Source organism: Betta splendens, chromosome 6 (genome assembly GCF_900634795.4).
Source record: "Betta splendens chromosome 6, fBetSpl5.4, whole genome shotgun sequence".
In the NCBI taxonomy this organism is placed as follows: domain Eukaryota; kingdom Metazoa; phylum Chordata; class Actinopteri; order Anabantiformes; family Osphronemidae; genus Betta; species Betta splendens.
In genome coordinates, this window is record NC_040886.2 from 15,798,508 (window position 1) to 15,812,446 (window position 13,939).

The 13,939-nt window shown below is 48.8% G+C and overlaps 1 protein-coding gene across 3 annotated transcripts in view; it reads right to left on the minus strand.

The window, feature by feature from the left end:
- Positions 1–334: 334 nt before the first annotated feature.
- Positions 335–13,939, minus strand: part of pparab (peroxisome proliferator-activated receptor alpha b) — a 72,895-nt gene continuing 59,290 nt past the window's right edge. For 2 of the 3 annotated variants that reach the window (XM_055509568.1, XM_029153261.2), the window contains 6 exons: positions 8,644–8,889; positions 7,264–7,433; positions 6,135–6,273; positions 4,941–5,140; positions 3,436–3,889; positions 335–3,362 (listed from right to left, as the gene is read on the minus strand). In XM_055509568.1, coding sequence (XP_055365543.1) covers positions 3,118–3,362; positions 3,436–3,889; positions 4,941–5,140; positions 6,135–6,273; positions 7,264–7,433; positions 8,644–8,848 — 1,413 coding nt within the window. In that variant the 5' untranslated portion in view covers positions 8,849–8,889 and the 3' untranslated portion in view covers positions 335–3,117. Of the gene's footprint in view, positions 3,363–3,435; positions 3,890–4,940; positions 5,141–6,134; positions 6,274–7,263; positions 7,434–8,643; positions 8,890–11,155; positions 11,315–13,939 lie in introns of those variants that run through there. The other variant, XM_029153262.3, reaches the window with a different exon arrangement.

Genomic DNA, 13,939 nt, shown 5'->3' on the forward strand with positions numbered 1-13,939 from the left:
ACCGCTCATCAGGTTGAAACCGTAAGAACGAAACAAATTCCATAGTGTTATGTTTAGTGTAGTGTTATTTACTACGTGCTGCGGTTCGTTATATTAAGAGGTTCCACTGTTTTGGCCCCACACTCCCGTAATATACATACTGTGGTAGCACTTTGAACCATATGACACATACACAACACTCTGTAGTTGCATGTTTGGCTGTTGACCAGTAGATGGCGACATTGTATCAACAACAATGACGACAGCCGAAGGATTTTTATATAGATGCTGCATTGATGGAGTGAAAATAGGATGATTCCCATTGATGATGAAAATATAAACAATCAAAACATAATGGATTTAAAAATCATTTTATTTTGAACTCTGTTCAATGTCAACTTGTTTTATGGTTTGAATGACTACATATACATTCATCAAACACTTACAGTATTGCTACCAAGCCACAGTACACATACAAACACATCCAGATAGTTCTATTGTCCTTTCGCTAGAGCCACAGACACAAACTCCATGAATTTTACAAAGGGAGGAATAAAAAAATCAAACAAAAAACCCCATCAAATATCTAATTTCTACACCTGCTGCCCCTGTGAAGACTTGATGGTCATATGAATCATTGGGGTTTGTGGGTTGTAAGGCGGAGTACTACACACTTACTCTAAAGAGAAAAAGCTAGACCGTTCCTCTATGTCCTGAGCTAGTTCAACTAAGGAAGACTTGGTTTCCCTGATATGAGTTAAAAGTCCCTTGTCAATTCAACACAAGAGATGCAGGTAGACTCGGAGGAGTAAGCGCACAATGAATCCACTTCTAAAGGACCTGTGTTTCAACACATCTGTAATTTTTTTCTGTACAGTAAATTGAGGCTTCAATTGCATTTTTGAATCTCAATTCTAATTAGTTCATTAGTTGCGTCTGCGTCACCAACAGACCCGATGACACCGTCAGTGTACAAAGGGTGCACAGGTGGAGTTTCTCTGCATGTTTAGTGTTGTATGGCATGGACACACGCTAAGGCACAGAGTGTCATTGTTTGTGGTTGACCCTGAGGCCCCAGGACTATGCAAGGGGGCCAAAGCAATCTGCGCTAAAGGATTTCCGACATTCTGTGAGGAGATTGGAGAGAGGCAGCTGGAGGGTCAGTAATCTATTCACGGCATAAGAAATGTTTGGTGAGTTAGTACAATATAGCAGCGAGTGAGGAGAGGAGGCAGACAAACAGCGTGACAAGCAAGATATACTGCATTTACATCACTGCATGCACAGTGTAAAAGCAGGTGATATGCCACAATATAAATACAGGTTGGTTTTTATTGCAATACGCAGAGGCATCTATGAAAAATTACCGGTAATGATGATGCAATTCTTTGCATATAAGTATTTATTGGTTTGCTTGTGTGCAACCTGAGAGTCGAGTATAAAAACAGAGGGACCAGCTTCCTGCCATCAGTGCTTCTTGATAAACACGGCTGTTGGACTCAGGTCAAATCATAAACGCTTCATTTAACAAATGCAGTAAAGTGAATTAAGCAGGCAGTGTTCACACAGGGAATGCCCCCAGAGGGATCCAGATGTGTGGATGGATTGATTACCGGTTGCCATGATACCGTGCATCTCTTTACAACTGTGCTATTTCAATGTGATTTAGTCAAACTTAGATTCTTTAGTATAAAAATAGGATTCAGTTTGATTAAAAATGCAATTACATAGCGACAAAGGATCAACTTACTTGTACTCACGTACTTGTACTACATTGACAGTAAAACTCAAGCATTTAAAGTAACATATCTATTTAAAGGTGAACGTCATTAGTACCTTTATACCTATTGGAATTCAAAGTTAGGGCAAGCAGTCGACGCTGATCACTCCACTACACTAGTTATAAGTTCTTCTTCCTTGGATAAAGAGATTCTGGTTTACATTTTACATTATTCAAACTAAACACTATTTTTCCACTAACGCCTTTTAAATGTTCCCTTAATGAAAATCTTCTTTGTGGCAAGTTCGACGTACAACACAACGCGGGAGCGGAGCCTCGTCTGTGAGGACAGCGTCCGCTCAGCCTTTACTTTTAGGAGTTCCAGGAAGTGAAGCTGCAGATCTGCTCGAGTTTCCGCGTTTGTCACCTTTAACCGAAATAAAAAAACTGAAAATGCTCTTTAATTGCCACCACCTGTAATAATGACCCTCAAATCTCTATCAACCGCACGTGTCGTGAGGAAAACAGACGGACACAATAAGACTAATGGGGAGGATGTGATGTCACATATGCGCTTCACTCACTAAGAAGCGGTGAATTGATTTAACCAAACCCTGTAATGCAGTTCATCTTTGCCTTAGCCCTTGAATAGCAGGACACAGAATAAAATACCAGGACGCAGCATGGAGTGCCAAACATCTGTGCGTGTGTTTTATGAGAAAGACATTCAACCAGAGGTCCAGTATTAAACTGGGTCACACTTCTGCATCACAGGCGTGTTTGTGCTTAAGGAGCTCATTGAGGTGCGTGTACACGGTAAATATGTGCCCGTCATCACTTCAGTCTTTCCTTAAAAAGTCTTGTTACTGCAGTTTTGTAGCACTACTGCAAATACAGCTCGCGTACAAGTGACGATCATCCATTCTCGGCCTCGACGTCGCCTTGATGGGGAGAAAGATGATTTGATTGCTTCGAGTGTCATTAACAAAAATTATGGCTTAGAAGAATCACAGTACAAATAAATTATCACATTACGAAGCCTCGCGACGCCACAGTGTCTCTACCTACACGGCGTCAGCTGAATGACGGGAGCCGCAGGGTGCCGGACATGGCTATTTGCTGGACATCCATTAAAAAAAAAAAAAAAAAAAAAATTTGCTTTCACGCATACTGCTGGAGTGGTGAACGTCAGCTCCATCTCGTTCCTCATCTTAGGGCTCATGACACGGATAACCAAATAGTTCAGATCAGCATTTATTGTTTTTATCCATGGTTTGGTCAGAGAAAGCGGCTCGGTCGGCCGTCCATCGCCTCTTTGCATACGGCATAGGACTGGGTCACAGCCCCCGTGGCTCCAGGGTGCTCTACGTGGCTCCTCCTCGGCTGCTGGGTTTTGCGCGGTCATTCCCCCCCGACCCTCAGTACATGTCTTTGTAGATCTCCTGCAGCAGCGGGTGCAGCGAGGTGTCCTCCGTCTTTTTGATCTCCTGCACCAGCTGCGCGTGCTCGGTGACCAGCTGCCGGAGGTCGGCCAGTTTCTGCAGCAGCTTGGGGAAGAGGAAGGCGTCGTCGGGGTGGTTGGCCAGCAGGTGGAGCTGCAGGACCCGCACGATGCTCTCCTGCATCCGCTCGATGTGCGCCACGTTCACCAGGCCCGGCCGATCTGTCCAGAGCACAGGGAGCGCCGTGAGGACCAGTTAACACCAGTAAAGCTAGAACAAATGATCCACCCTCACCTCCGCAGCAGATGATCGTGGCCACAAACAGAGCCAGGTCGCTGTCGTCCAGCTCCAGCGCGTTGAACTTCATGGCGAACTGGAACTTGGGCTCCATCATGTCGCTGAAGGGCCGCCGCAGGCTCTTGAGGAACTCCCGGGTGATGAAGCCCGAGCCGTACGCCACAAGAAGCCCGTCCTTGTTCATGCTGGAGGCGAGCATGGCGAAGAGGGCCTCGTACACGCCGTACTTCAGCAGAGTCACCTGGTCGTTGAGGTCCAGGCTGGAGAAGCCGGGGACGGACTTCGCGAACTCCGTGAGCTCCGTGACGGTTTCCACAGACGTGCACTGGCAGCAGTGGAAGATCCGAACCTCCGCCTCCCGGTCCTTCAGCGCCGCTGCAGAGCTGACCATCGTGGCCACCAGCGTCTGCTCCGCCAGCTGGAGGGTGTCCATGTCGTGCACCACGAAAGGCTGCAGAGGAAAGGACTCATCAGTTTCAGCACATAAACTGTACCGACACAAACCTGACGTAACCTCACTGCGAAACCAGGGGAAAAGCTATGGACTGACATCCATTCATGTCAGGGGTGATGGAGCCGGGCCCAGCTGCCCGTGGGTCAGAGGCTGGCGCCTGCTACACCTGCTGCTGCACATCACGGAGGTGTGACTCACCAGCGCTGTGCTAAATGTGGGCCGGCGTAAGAATGGAAGGCATGGGAGGCACCTCCACGTCAGAGCACACAGCTGAGACGCTCCTTGAACACTTCATCTGATGTTGCAAACAAATGATGCAACGGCTATAAAAGCCTGCTTCTTTGTCGGGCTCGGTGCCTGAACTGACGCCGTGTGATCTGCAGGTGACTGACGTTGGTGCTTTATTGGGTCGAAGGTTAAAGCCCACAGCTCACTTACAATCCTTCCATGATGCTGCTTGTCCTCTTGTGGCCTGTGGCCACGTGCTTTCATTTCTAAATACTAATAATACTAGGTTTGCTTTAGAAGCAGCCGTATTCATTCATATTCAATCAAGACGGTAAATCATATTCCAGCGGATCAGTGTTTCTGATCTGAGTCAAACCCGACTGGAAATCGACGCATAAACAATAGCTACTTCTTTTCTTTCACCTTTCTGCATCCAAATGACTTCATGACTTGCAGTAGGAGGACGTTTACGTTGAGGAACAAAGCCGGTGGAGCTGTGGGACGACACGGGCTCACACACTGACCCTCTAGACTCCGTCTGTGCAAATAGATTCCAGCTGGTTCGTTGGCTTGCGCTATCGATTGAGCAAGCTATTTCTGTCGCCGGCTGCTGCGCGTAACCTCAGCGGGCTCGTGTGCCAGCTCACATTGAGACAGGGGGCCGATTGCAAATTCCCACTGTGCTTAAAGTGAAATGAAAAATCCCTTCCGTGGGGACGGAGCGGCCAAAAGTTGCAAGACAACGTGACCTTGATCTGTGAGGAAATCCACGGAGCCATGAGCATCTCACTCACCAACCCACCACTCTTAGTCAACGTACAGGGTTGCTGGTCTTGCCGGTGAGGATGGTTCGAGCCTTAGCCTTGTTCATGTTGAAGTTCTTGAGGTAGGCCTCGTAAATCTGCCGGGCCAGAGTCTTCTGGTCAGCGACCTGGGGATCCACCACCTCCCGCTCCCCCGTCACCATCTCCGCCTTCAGCTTCAGCTTCTCCGACTGGGGCATGCGACCGAAACGAATGGCTGTGAAGAGCAGATGAAGAGACGGATGAATATGTGCAAATCAAAATATGCACAATCATAAGCTGTGCCCGTTTGAGAAAATGAGCCAAGTAGACTCTCCTCCAATTTAAAAATAGACCGTGTTTGTTGACAGCGAGCATCAGTTGTGTGAAGGGCATTTTAAGAGTTGTTTTTCTATGAGAGGATGCGTCTGAGATGAGCTGATCTCATCTGACTAATGAGATTAGAGATGAACTGTTTCTAACCCGAGACGTGCGCACACACACGCACGCACGCACACGCACGCACGCACCTCTGAAAATCCAAAATCCATCTCAACCAATTGACTGTAATTATGAGGATGAGGCTACATGAGTATAACTGGATCTGATTTCCTTGCAACCAGCCCCCCAGCACCCAACCCAGACATCCTCCAGAGCTGAGCGAGGACGAGACACCGACCAAAGACGACCCACTAGATTACGGCTCGCAAAGTCGATGGACCATCACAAGCCGGTAAAGCTCCGCCGTGGGCACCTGGGCAGGAGCCAAGTCTAATTAAGATGAAAGGAAGTGAGTGGCGTTAAGCTGAGCATAAGTCCATGTGCTAAGATGGTGAGAGGATGAGTCTCTGATTCAAGTGGTGGAGTCTGTTATTCAGCTGAATCATCTGCTTTTGCATGATTTCACTGTAAACACATAGTTGGTGTCTGGGTTACATACGGTACCAGCCTTCTGCTGGTCCAGTGATACTGGAGAGGGACACGCAGAGACCCTATAGGGACGTTCAGGTGGCAGAAACTGCCTTTAGAAGGAAGAGGTTAAGTCCATAACCGGTCCGGGCGCACTGTTGCCTCCACATCGAGCCATCGGCAGATGTTCAGACATAACCCCCCCCCCCCACGTCCACAGACACGCAGCATCAGGTGGTTCAATGCTGCGTCCGTGCCCGTCGGCATCACAGCTATGGCCGCGCTACCGGCGTGTGCTTACAGGTAACAGGAGCCGGACTCACCGTTGTGGGACATGCCCACCAACAGGCACTTCTGGAAGCGGCAGAATTGGCACTTGTTGCGGTTCTTTTTTTGGATCTTGCAGCGGCGCTCACACTTGTCGTACTCCAACTTCAGGCGAATGGTCCGGCGAAAGAAGCCCTGCAGGAAGAACAGCGAGATCAGCTGGGTCTGGAACTGTGATGGAACAGCACAAACACCCTGAAACGCACGCAGACGCAGCGCCACGCGACGAGCTCACCGCGGTTTCCACGCTACGAGCACGTGAGCACGCGCAGAATAAGTGCGACATGCCTGAGCGGCTCCTACACACTAACCCCTGTCTGACACGCGTGAAGGCGCTGGAACGGAGCCAGGACGGGCCTCATGCCAGCACTGCTTGTGTTCACGGCCGTGGAGGGATCAGTGTATTAGTGTGTTTACAGGTCAACCTCCTCCTCTGCCTACACACACACACACCACATTAGGGACACCTGTTTATGATGCACCTCACTTCTACTTTCACTGGACCGGTTTCTGTTCTGATTTGAGTTCATGGTAAATATACAAAGGAGCAAAAACAATTAACAAACTCACCTGGACTGATATAAAGCGTACCATAATTACAGTAGGTGAACACAGTCTGGGCCTTATTGAACTGCTGCTCTGGTCTGAATGGTTGTGTATCAGTGGATTGATTGGAGGAGGAGACTGAACTGATGTATTTTATGCCTGCACTCCCTATGTCTCGGCTGATGCATTTAGATTCATGGTGCGGATGGACAGATGTTTTGGCTCCAGCAGCTGCTTTTCACTCAGTTTAACATGGAAGAATCAAAAATGTTGAGACTGTAAAAACATCAACACATCAGGTTGTACTATCCGTCCTTAATAAAAGCAGCCTTGGGTTGTTCTTCAACACGGCGCGTAAACCATTAACTGAAGGATTGTTGAGAGAGGACACACCGCTCTGAAGTCCCTGTTATGATTCCACTTGTTATTGATTGCTAATGTTTATTGGGACGGCTGATTGCATGTTCTAGTAGGTGAATCACTTGGCTCTGACACTGGAGAGGAGGTGTGCGGTGTACGAGGACGAGCGCGGCGCGGGAGCACAGTGATGAAGTCGGCGCGTGACTGGCGTCCGCTCACCTTGCAGCCCTCGCAGGCGTGGACGCCGTAGTGGTAGCCCGAGGCGCGGTCGGCACAGACCCGACACTCCAGACTGAGCGACGAGGAGGAGGAGGAGGAGGAGAAGTCCTCCTGGCACAGCGCCAGGCCGAAGACCACCGACGAGGGGCTGGACGCCGGCGTCAGAGCATCTGCCACACAGAGGGACGATCAGTGAGAGATGTGCTGAAAAGCTAATAAAAATAGCCTTTTAGCAAAAATAGAGGGGTTTAGAGACCCTCCTCATGCAGCAGCAGCAGCAGCAGCAGCAGCAGCAGCATGTTCCTTGGCAGCGCCTGCTTTCTCAGCAGTCGAGCACGTCTGCGGTGTGATGCCTGACACAAGCAGTGAGAGCCGGAGTAGTGTTACCAACTTCCCTTCTGGAAAAATGGGCATGTGGTTTACCCACGGGCTGCCAGCAGTTTCCAATTCCACCTTGTGAAGGCAACGTGCTCGGTAGAACCGGCCTGGTACACAAATAGAAATGGTACAAAACAGTGGCACTAAGTCAAGCCACATGAACTGCGATAAGCAGCTTGCGGCAGCAGATCGTGATCCAGGATCTGCTCTGGAAATTCTTCTATACTTCTTGAATAATCAGGACTTCAGAACAATATTCTTGAATTTTGTGTTTTACATCCTACATTTAGTCCCTAATCACCCCTGGTTTTGAAAATGCAGAGATTCCAGGCAGAACGTTCAGAACGAGGTTGTCTGTGCGAAATCCTCCTATTCCATGAAAATAATAATATGTATCTGTATTCACACATTCATACAGAATCAGGTTTTTTCTTAATTTTCTCCATTTGCTGTAAATCAATATACAGTGAGGTTATTGTCTGGATTTTTCTAACCTCTAATTGTTCCACTAAATGTTTAGTGTCTTTCACCGGTCTTGGCTTTATGCACCATTTGGTAGTAGAATAAATTTCCCCCATGTCCATGTGACTTCCATTCAAGAAGAAAACACAACAGCGAAGTGGATGTTTCCCGAGAGGTGGGGAATGGGAGCTGAGGAATGTGTGAATTCCAGCCTGGATATGTGGCAAGGACGAAGGCTAGAGGAGGACACGGAGGTAAAAAAAAGGAAAGGGAGGAATAAGACGGAAGACAAAGGGGTCCAAAGACTGCTGCCGCTGCTGCTCAAAGGCATGGAAGTGGGTCAATCAGCGCCAGTGAAAGAGTAAGAGTGAGCGTAGTAGGACTTAATTAAGGAGCCTAAAATGAGGGACCCCCCCCAAAAAAACAAGGTTACACTGAGCTGCTCAGAAAACACAGTACAAGTAAACTCACCACAATAATAATGAGCTAAAGAGATATTTTATATTTATTTATACAAAAGCAATAAGGAGAGCTGGTTACCGAGGACGGTGGAGCCTTCGGAGCCATTGCTGGACGACTGGTACTCAGGGACGTCGAAGGAGCTGATGGCATCACTGTCCATGGACTGGGAGATGTCCTGGAGCTCCTCCATGCTGCCCATGAAGCCGTCATCCCCGCAGAGCGGATCCATCACCGGGTCCTCCAGGGGAGACGGGGGGCGGTAGTGGCTCTCCATGTCGACCATCGCAGTGGAGGAACCGGCTGCCGGCACTTTCACTCATCAGACTGGAGACACGGGGAAAGGTGGTGGTGGGGAGGGCGGACAGAAATAGGACAGAGGACAAACAGGTCGTATGGAAATCCAGGCAGGCAAACAGAGATGAGATAATTCATCTCTGAGGTCACCTCTGCCTTCATTTCTAGAGATTACAGTGCACAGTACCAGACCCAGCAAAATGTGAGTGTCAGCTGCTTTAAACATCTTCACTTGGCATCAAGATAGTATTATGATGGCACACAAGGCTTCTCTGGCAGGTGTTTACTGGTCACCAGTATATAACAGTGTCATTCTGCATCATATCATATCATTGCTATACATTTGGGGCCAGCGGGTAGCGCTGATGCAGCAGGCGATGAAAGAATAAAAGGACAGGGAGTATCTTATATCACAACACAGGCCCCTCCTCTCTACATACAGCAGCTGTGAACACAGGCCTCAGTGGGACAGACACAGACGCAGAGGGGGCTGCTCGGATAGGTCTGTTATTCTACATCAGCTGGGTCTGGATGGACCGGGTCTGAACGAGGAGGAGCTGTGAAACACAGAGGCCCAGCTGATCTATCCGGACTAAACAGACCAGCACCGCATACGCAGACTTCATACATCTGCACGGAAACTGGGTCAATCTTTATTAAGCCCTTCTCTCCAGCAGGCCCCACTAAGATGCAGACGGAAGGGGGGGGGGTCATTTATACCACAGTCAGTGTAATGACACAAGTGACTAACGAAGATCATTTGCATGTAGTTCCTCCACAAATAGAATAGAATTAATAGAAATACTGTTAAACATTCTATGTGTGACACCTTTTCAATCATCAGTGAGGTCGCTGGAGCCTGTTGCCGCGGTAACTGCACAAAGCAGGTAAAGCTGCAGGAAACAATCATCATCCTCGCGTTAGCACACTTTGTTAAGCATGTGGTGGCACGCGGAGCTTAGACGTTTAGGAAACTCCCCCTGTCATTACCTGAAGCGGTGAAAGTGATGTCTTCTCTATGAAAGACACCAGTTATGCAATAAAACATGCAATAAAACCCGCTACTTTAAATAAGAAAAAAATTGTGGCTTTTATGGAATAGATCAGCTCAGCAAAGCTTTCAGCTCTAATAAAAAGTCCAAATAGACTGAACCTTAGAGTAGGAGCCAGGAGGGTTCCCAGCCACTGAAGCGTTGCTGAAGCCTGGCCCACGAGCAGACAGATTTACTGACCGCCCCACAACATGGCTACAACTCAGAATGGAGGCTCGGGATAAAGCGAGTCTGTTTAGTATTCAGCCCCGAGCGCCGCGTTCAGGGGCCACTTCACTCCGCAGCGTCTCATCCTCATCCCACCTATGATTGTATAAATAGTGTACATGTCACAAGTGCAGTATCTGCACCCCCCCCCCCCCCGAGTCGTAGGCCGAACTAACCCAGTGTTGTCACCACACAATACAGGAGAATGTAAACACAATGAGCTGCTTAGCTGCAGACTGACAAGGTCTAATGGACTGAGACGGAGGACGACCGGGAGAGACGTCAGCCTCGCCACGCAGCAAGCTCCTTATCAGCAGGCGTGATCCCAGCGAGCAAAGGAGGCGCAGGGGGGAAAAGAAGACCGCAGTCCTACGGTGACAGCGGCTCTTTGTCTCCTGAGGTCGAGACCTCTCTTGTGCTCAGCCAGCGGGGCCACTGCACGCCGGGGAGGAGATGAGCAAGGTCATGCGTGTTGGTGGCGCTGGAGCTGGTCTTAGGGGGGGGGGGGGGTAACGTTAACAAAAGGCTGAACCGAGAACGAGCAAGGTCGTCATGACGATGCCACGGCGATGCCGACACACACACACACACACACACACACACACACACACACACACACACACACACACACACACACACACACACACACACACACACACACCAGATGTGCAAGTGGAGCATAAATAATCCATACACTTACTGGAAGTCTGTCCAGCCCCCGTGTTAAACTCATCAACCTGGACCCTCCGTCTGTGATCGTCTACATCACCACTGATGTAGATCCATCAATAATTAGCGTACTTAAAGGGAATCATGTCCTCTAATCCTGTGACACTTATGCACTGTCCACATGATCAGTACAGCTGACGAATAAAAGGGTTTAGTCGCTGAGCCGCTGTGATGTAAGGCATCATGTAACACAAAGCGTCCTGCTCTCCATCAACAAGTCAACAAAGATCAACAACCAACACAAACGCTCTCGTACAGAAGAGAAGAAGAAACTTGGCAGAAACAGGATGTAAATAAAACTCTCCCACCTGCCTCATCCACAAAGCATGAGATCTTCATGCTAGCTTCATTCCCGGCACCATGACATGCAGCCCTGCAGGAGCGTGTGCGACCATTCACTGCGTGATTGTGTGCATGACACCGAGCAGGTTAATGTTTAATCCCCTGATCCTGTGGTCTGAGTGCTGAGCAACCTGTAATCTGTAGGGTCCCGGGCCGCAGCGCTGGTCTTAAGGCAGGGACATGGGCTGATGGGGCTGTCCCGTCTGCTCCGCCTGGACATTTGTTTGAGGAGTGAACTCTATGAGCTCAGCCGTGCCCGCAGTGTAAACACTCCAGGGAGCCCTTATCAATCAGGGCCGATAGGCCGGCCGGCCGGCAGCCTTTCATCGTTGTGGAGATTGACCAAAGTACAGGCCAGGGGCGTAAATGACATTGGACTTTAGTATTAGTGTGTGACAGATGAGCCATATGATAATGACAGGTATCAGGTAATTTGCCTTATCGTGCTCAGTGACATTTCTACGTAGAGAACATAACAAATGTGGTGTTAAAGGTCCGAATCGATGTCTGGACCTTTTAGCGTTGCATCATTCCCTTTGTCAACAAGTGACTAAGTCAAAATGTGTGTGTGTGTGTGTGTGTGTGTGTGTGTGTGTGTGTGTGTGTGTGTGTGTGTGTGTGTCACTCAAGATGCTTCCTATTAACAATTCTAAAATAAAGTTTAGATAAAGGTTCTTCTACTGACTGGACTAAGTCAAAGCAACAGCTGCAGCTCTTTTTTCCTCCCGGGGGCTTTCGTGGTCGCTCACAGTGAAAACGTGCGTTTCCCAATTACGCCGTTTCTAAATGGACAAGATTTGTGGCTTTCTATGAAGACGAGCGTTACTCAAGACGAGCTGCTGCCGCGTCGGTCCTCGTGCTCAATACCCACCGCTGCACTGAGTTGGGAAATAAAAGAGTTACATAAAGCCCAGCGGACCCCAGCCTCGGCACCGGCAGAGCGTTGGATGTCAGAATAATGAGTGTTGTGTTCAGAGGAGCGCTATCGCAAAATCACCAGATAGAATCAGGAGAATTAGATACCGTTTTATACGACGCGTCATTAAGAAATAAAGTCCTCATAATTACTTTTCTGTTGTGCGACAACACTTTGTAATAAACAATCATAACAAATGAATCAAAGGTATCAGTAAAGACACAGCAGCTGTTTGACCTTGACCTGCAGCACTGAACGTGTCCCCAGCTGTGCGTCACCCCTCAGCGCCTCCAGCTGCAGCCTCACCGCCGTCCTTAAGCAACGCCTCCGCCTCGTGCCAAGCGCCGGCCACTCTGTTCTCATTTCCAAACCAGTCCCAAGGATCGAGCAGGCCACCGTTGCAAAAGGCCTCGGCAGCGCGGACAAACTGTAAGCGAGCGGAGTGGGGAAAGGGCTGCGATCCCTTGCAGCTGTGTTTATCGCTTGACAGATGTGGAGCTGAGGTAACAAGGCAGGCGCCTGCACCCGTGATGAGTGAACTGTACGACCTGAGACACTTTACGGCGTACGCTATCATTACCATGGGTTCATGCACACACTAATGGGCCTTTACACATTAACTGAGGCATAATTGTAAAACGCATGCAAAGACTGCAGGATGAGGCGTTTTCTGCACCGCTTACACACAGTAAGAGTGTGTGATCAGAATAGCAGCTCTGCCAAGATCCAACATCTTCCTCCGCTGGCAACACAAGGACAGCGGGCGAACGCCCGGGTCTGCAAACTCTGAGGCCAGTGCTCCGCTCACAAGCGTGTCTTCATTTGGGAAGACGCCATAAGCGCTTCTACATTAGAGGTTAATGCCAAGATGGAATAAAACAATATAGAGTTATGGGTTGTGATTGCTGAGCAGATACGGTGGAGCACTGGAACAGCTTCACATTACAATAAAGTGAATATGTATTTACATCAACTTGGAAAACTCATGCTCAAGAATTTTCCAAAACTGGTTTTGAGGGAGGTTTGGAAAAATGACGAGCTGAAAACTGGGAAAACAACTGGAGGCCGTGAGCATTTCTCAGCTGTGTGTCTTAATTTGCGTTAGCGCTGGAGTTGTTCTGGCTGCCAAACCAACTGAATGTTCAAAAATAAATTATTTATTTATTGATCAGATCATGTAACAATTTTTAAAAACACAGGAAACCAAACAACCACTACCTTGACATTTGCCAACGTCGACTCTAATAAACACAGACAACGTCCATGTTAGTGATACATGGGGTGACCGAGGATTTCTTCATCGCAGTCACAGATAAGCATCGGACCCGACCTGAACTTAGACAAACTGGGTGTTGAAGGGACGTGACACCTGCAGGCGAAGCACAAACGCTGGGATGAGGTGAGACAAAGCGGTCGTGAGCGGAAAGATGTTTCCACAGGAGGCCGCGTAAATCCCCTCGTGGTCCCAGCATTCCTCCCTGATCACCAGCACAGACAATCTCCTGTGCAGAGCTGCTTACTCTTAAGTCTGGCTGGACACTCCCAATCCTATTCAACCCGCAGGAACTCTGACATAAGGTCGGCTCAGAGAGGAAACGATGGGGCCGAGATGAAGGTGGGAGACGTCGGACAGGAACGCGCTCCACAAACACCTAAAAAGCCACGACCGCGTTTGATCTGCATTTGTGTCGTTGTCTTACTTCAGGTACTTTAGGTTAGATGAGTGGAACTGAATCCATCAATGAGTGTAGAAGAATTGTCAGATGCAAAACTTCAGGTCAACTTCTATTATGAAACACCAGCTCCGGAAGGTTGCTTCCCGTTGTTTCATGTC